This window comes from Gymnoscopelus microlampas, assembly GCF_963454915.1.
Source record: "Gymnoscopelus microlampas genome assembly, chromosome: 10".
Classification (NCBI taxonomy): domain Eukaryota; kingdom Metazoa; phylum Chordata; class Actinopteri; order Myctophiformes; family Myctophidae; genus Gymnoscopelus; species Gymnoscopelus microlampas.
Genome location: NC_139947.1, coordinates 41,292,284 through 41,298,060, shown reverse-complemented (window position 1 = coordinate 41,298,060; position 5,777 = coordinate 41,292,284). Strand labels below are relative to the sequence as shown.

General features: G+C 42.5%; 1 protein-coding gene across 1 annotated transcript in view; it reads right to left on the bottom strand.

Annotated features, from left to right (window-relative positions):
- Positions 1–5,777, bottom strand: part of abcd1 (ATP-binding cassette, sub-family D (ALD), member 1) — a 14,032-nt gene extending 8,255 nt beyond the window's left edge. The window contains exons 1-8 of the mRNA XM_084069650.1: positions 4,975–5,777; positions 4,588–4,688; positions 4,278–4,435; positions 2,903–3,090; positions 2,283–2,457; positions 1,855–2,045; positions 1,569–1,749; positions 1,271–1,413 (exon numbers count right to left, since the gene is read on the bottom strand). Coding sequence (XP_083925776.1) covers positions 1,271–1,413; positions 1,569–1,749; positions 1,855–2,045; positions 2,283–2,457; positions 2,903–3,090; positions 4,278–4,435; positions 4,588–4,688; positions 4,975–5,091 — 1,254 coding nt within the window. The 5' untranslated portion in view covers positions 5,092–5,777. The remainder of the gene's footprint in view (positions 1–1,270; positions 1,414–1,568; positions 1,750–1,854; positions 2,046–2,282; positions 2,458–2,902; positions 3,091–4,277; positions 4,436–4,587; positions 4,689–4,974) is intronic.

The following is a 5,777-nucleotide window of genomic DNA, read 5'->3' as shown; positions in this document are numbered from 1 at the left end:
GGGTCTCTGCTCTACATGTAAAGTGTCTTGAGACAACTTGTTGTGATTTGACACTTTAATGAAATTGATTTGAATTGAATTGAATTTTGATATGTTTTTAAAATGTGTTGACAAAGTCAAAACAGTTATATTAAAATTCATAAACATGAAATCAAAATTCTGAAACTCCAAGCATTCATATACTGTAAAATTCATATCTAATTCTAAAAACTATTATATAATAAATACATTTTGATATCAGTTTTATTTTATAAAATGTTAAAATGGCTTGGCATAGACTATAGGTTATTTGAAGCAGATGAGGCACCAAATTGGATACTAGATGTGCCAACATCTTATTTTAATTTGAACATCGTTGCAATTACCTGCCTCAATTGAGGAGAGGGAGTCAACAGACATAAAACTTGTGATTATAGCTTTAATATATTCAAAAGGTCAGAGGGTGAATGTGGTTCCTCTCTTTGGTCGAGGCTTTGATGGCCTCGACCAAGATGCAGACTGGAGACATCCACAGTACGAACATGGCAGGTCATTTGTTCCAGTCTACATATTGTTGATATGCTTTGTGAGTTATGCAATACCAGAAACAATGGGGTGCTCAGGAGCATTGTTTGCTTTTTGTGAATCTTTGGGAGGGTGTACAGAACAGGCTGGACAGGATAGTCCTGGACCATATACTTTATATTCACCATTGTTTGGGGTGTCAACAGGCAATCATTTTGTTGTTGCAGCAACTATTGTATGTTGTCACAGCAATGAACACGGTATAGCAAGCCAACTCTCTTGAAAACGGAGTCTGTTTTTCTCACTACTGGGAGCAGGGAAAGTGAGCATATCAACAATTTGACCTAACCTGACTCTGTCAAATGGAAGAAGCTTGCGACACACATTTAGTTTCACAGCCTACTTCCATCTGAGACTCCTGAAGCAGAATCGATGACAGACGGCATTTTCATTTTTTCAAGCTACTTGGCAGGTGATGATCCCGCCCCTAGCAGCCACTGATTGGTTCGAACACGCAGCGGTTCGGGCAGCTTTACTCCCTGAGCGATCCCAGACCTCCTTCCTGAAATCAAATGCAAATGAGATTTCCGGAGGGAGGGGGGTTTACCAGGCTAATTTTGACCTATGTTGAACGAAAGTGTGTGCGTGTGCGTGTGCGTGTGCGTGTGCATGTGCGTGTGCGTGTGCGTGTGCGTGTGCGTGTGCGTGTGCGTGTGTGTGTGTGTGTGTGCACGTGCATGCGCATGCACACGCGTGTGTGTTATACCTCCTTATAGGAGGAGATGATTCTTTCCACAGCATCTGCTGCTGCATTGAGGAGGTTCCTGGCTGTAGTGAACGCCTGACTCCTCTCACTTACTAACTCCTCCTCTGGAAGGAGTAACGCTGCCTGTTTCACCTCCTCTGAGTCTGCAGGAAAGAGGAGAGGAGAGGAGGAGAGAGAGAGATTTATATAGAATATACATTCACACTAAGTGTCCTGTGTTTACTGTATATAGTGTATACTATTATAAGTGTCCTGCATGTATAGAGTGACAAGTGGCATGTATGTAATGTATATTTACCCGATTCGGAGTAGCCAGTAGCAGTAATAATGGGGAGTGCCACCATGAGCAGTCCAGCAGAGCTCCAGACATACTTCATCAGAAACTGTTCCAACATGACATACCACAGGCGCTTCAGGAGGATCACATTGATCTGAGAGGACAGGGACTCGTAACTCCTCCGTAATTGGGACATCTCCACCTAAAAAACAAACATAGCCAGAGACACATAACAATGTGAGACAAACAATGGTAGAAAAAGTACTAAACATTTTTACTTAATTAAAAGTAGTAGTAGTAGTAGTACCTTGTGTCCTCTGTAGAAGGCTATCTCTTCAGCATTACCGATAATTCTAGCATGGTTGGACCGTAGTTCTCCTATCCTCCTGGACTCCTCTGACACCAGCGCCCCGAATCCAGGAGAACAACTTTTCAGAACCTTGGCCGTCATCGCCACGACAACTCCCGCTATCACCGCCGGCCATGTGGTGCTGGCACCTGAGAGGGAGCACAATGATCAGATCCTAGATCAGCGACATTAGAATCAACCAACAGTAACAATATAAGGATCAGATCCTAGATCAGTAACACTCATTAATTAATAGTGTGATTATTGAAAGATCAGAAACTTCTCAACCACTTCATATTTGACAGGGTTGTTTGACAGTCTTAGACACATCAGACTTTACAATTACAATACAATGATTAACAAAACCTACACACAGTCTGCCCTACCTTTAGAGTGAGCCGTGTGCAGCAGAGTGAGACAGGTCATTACAACATCCAGGACAGGTTTGGTTAAGTTGGAGTATAGATGAGCGACGGACGCAGTGAAGATAGACAGGTCATCTGTCAGACTCTGATCAGCATTGCACACCCGACCATCCAGATTACTCACTGCATAGTACGTCTGACACACACACACACACACACACACACACACACACACACACACACACACACACAGACACACACACAGACAGACACACAGACAAAGATAATGATGTATTATTAAATGAAAGATAGGCCTGTACATTTGAAATTAAATGAATGGTGAAAGATTAACAGAACCAAGTATATTTGTGTGTCTATTTACTGTGTGTGTGTGTGTGTGTGTGTGTGTGTGTGTGTGTGTGTGTGTGTGTGTGTGTGTGTGTGTGTGTGTGCGCGTGCGCGGTGTGTATTATGTAAAGTGTAAGTCTGTATTAGCCAGGTCAGTAATGTAGTGTATGCGTGAATGCGAGTATTATTAACCTGGTCAGTGAAGTACAGTTTGGGGTGTGCATTATGCCTGTACTAAGTATTAACTCAATGCAGGACAGTGTGTATATTGTGTGTGCATTGTGTATATTAACCTGGTTAGTGAAGTACAGTGTGTACGCGTGATTAACCAGTCTGGTTCTGAAGGCTAAGGCCAGCTGGCCCTCCAGGAACCTGATGGCTGAGTTGATGAATGTGGCAGGAACAGCAACCAGCAGCCATTTACTGAGTTCAAACAGGAACGCATGGGGCTGTTTCTTAACGATGCTCTTCACAATCATACCTGAAACAATCACAGCTATTATTATTATATGATTAGCCTTTATTTGCCCTGCATGAGGTGAGTGATAAAAGGACGTCAAAGAGGGTGATCTCTGATAACCCCTATAGTTCATATTTTTCCTGAGAGGCCACTGTGATTGAATAACGTTTTTTGTGTTTTATTGTGGGTTGAATTATTTTATATAATGGTACATGTTGTATGTTGTGATGTTTGTGATCAGTGCTACCCCTTATAAAATAGATGTTTGATCTCAATGAGACTTCCTGCTTGGTCAAGTAAATAAATAATAGCTGACCAATCTGTGCAAGCCAAACATGGCCACCATTACAAAACACAGTTTTTGTGTTGATCAAATGCTACTTTGTGACTGAATAAGGCTATGTGTATGTGATTAACTAATTCACGCAGGAATGTGTCAGAGCCCTTGGTAGCCAAGTCAATTCAAGCCAAACACAGGCCTTTGGTTGGATCACCTTGGACAACAATGAATGCCCAGGCAATAATCTATATTCCATATAACAAAATATAATATAACAAACAACATCACAACTATTGTCCCACAATTAGGGTGTCCGGTTTGTCAGTCTGTGCGGCCCTCTGTCTGTACAAATCACAGTACATCAGGGGTGTGTTCTACCGTCAGATGCTGTGTACGGCGTATACCTTGAGATTTTTTTTCGTCGCTACCGTATACCTTCAAAAACTGTTTCATCCATTGAAAACGCGAGAGCGTATACCCACGACCACGCGCATCGTATGGTAGCGTATACCTTCCGAAAAAAAACTAGAACACAACACTGCAGTACATCCTTCCTAAACTAATAAAACATGTGGACAGAAGGACAGAGGGATTACCATATAGAGCTCCCATATTGCATTTGGGATATAATGGTTGAAATGGCAATGGCATTTGTCCGCCAATGTAAATATATTACCACGCTGAACTGAGAGTGTGACACACCAAAACTGATGCGAAATAAAACTTGGATTTATTATCCATATAAAATTGTGTTGTTTTGAACTGCTACACCCACAGTAGCGCAGGTAAGAGAGATACGGTCATGGTACACACGCACGCACGCACGCACGCACGCACGCACGCACGCACGCACGCACGCACGCACACACACACACACACACACACACACACACACACACACACACACACACACACACACAGTTCATACCATCCAGTCTGGCTACATATATGGACAGGAATGTTCTGGTGATGAGAGCCAGAGAGTGGAGTCCCAGTAAACCCAGCTCCTTGCACAGCAGTCTGGGAAACAAGATCTTCAACAACTTCGTTAGCCTCTGGAGGAACTCCCTGTCCACTGCAGTAGACCTAGACACATACACATTATTTTATATTATTTATTTTACTTCAGGAAACCTAGGAAAACCTCAAAAAATGCGACTTTAAAAGCCTAAACATTAGAATATAATAGTTGTAGTTCATAAGTGTGTACACGCGCACAATGCCACACATGCACACACCTCTTGCTCCTTCTCTTCGCTCCACCCTCATCCAATTGACAGATCTGGGAGCCATTGGCCACGCCCACTGGTGCAGTAGGCGCACCCACCCGGGCCCCTTTCTGAATAACAACAAGCAGATTTAGTTACATCATTCATTGATTAGATAACTAACCACAGGTTAATTATTTAAGGTCAAATTGAACTGATCTTATTTGTTGACAAGAGTAAATCGGATTTGATTTATTGATCAATAAACTTTTATTGTATTCATTGAATTTATAGTTGGCTGTTCTTATTAACTGATCAACACATTCATCTATTTAATCATATGCATTCATTGATCAGCAGTACATGGGATTTTTTTATTTTTTATGTTATAACATAGTAATGAATATGCTGGGTCACCTGTAGTCTCTTCCAGACGTAAGGAGAGAGTTTTTTGACGGCGTAGGCAGCGAGCAACAGGGCGACCCCTTGCTGAGTCCGAGTGCTCCTCTTCAACTGAGACACGACACCACTCATGATCACTGTTTCTGACCGCTTAACCTGAAGAAGCCTATTTCATGTGTATCAGATTGTAGATGTCATTCCAGATGTCTATCTCTTATCAGTGCCTTTGACACGCCTTTGACACCTTCACCTTCAGCAGCATGACTCTCTAAATGACCACTATCTGAAGATAAAAGCATGTGTTTTCTCCACCTTTAAAAAGGGGCCACTAGCTACCATCCATCATGTCTACATGAATCCCCCACTGATCCATCTCACGTGCAACAACCTTTCACCCAGTTCAGTTCAAGTAAGGTTAGCAGCGTTAGCCTGGTTCCCGTTAGCTGGTGCTTCCTCTACACTGTAGCTAACGGGCTACAAAAAAACATCAAACGAAATGAAAAGCACGTTAAAAGCGTCAACACGATCACATGCGACAGCACTGCTGCGCTACAAAAGAAAGACAACGACCGAAACAGGAACTTTTCTGACTTTCTTCTACCGCATGACAACAAAGACAGCCACTGAAACAGCTGCCACGGTGGGAAAAGTTTCAATAAAAATACAACTATTTTTTCGCCCCTGTCGCGGTGAAGGTGTTTATCCTACTGCATCCTTCCTACGGCGCCTTAATTCCTTCATCTGCAGCAGATCTCAAATGAAAGCTTTGAAAAGGCGTCTGTTCCGTCGTTCCAACATTACAGTAACTAGTACCTAGG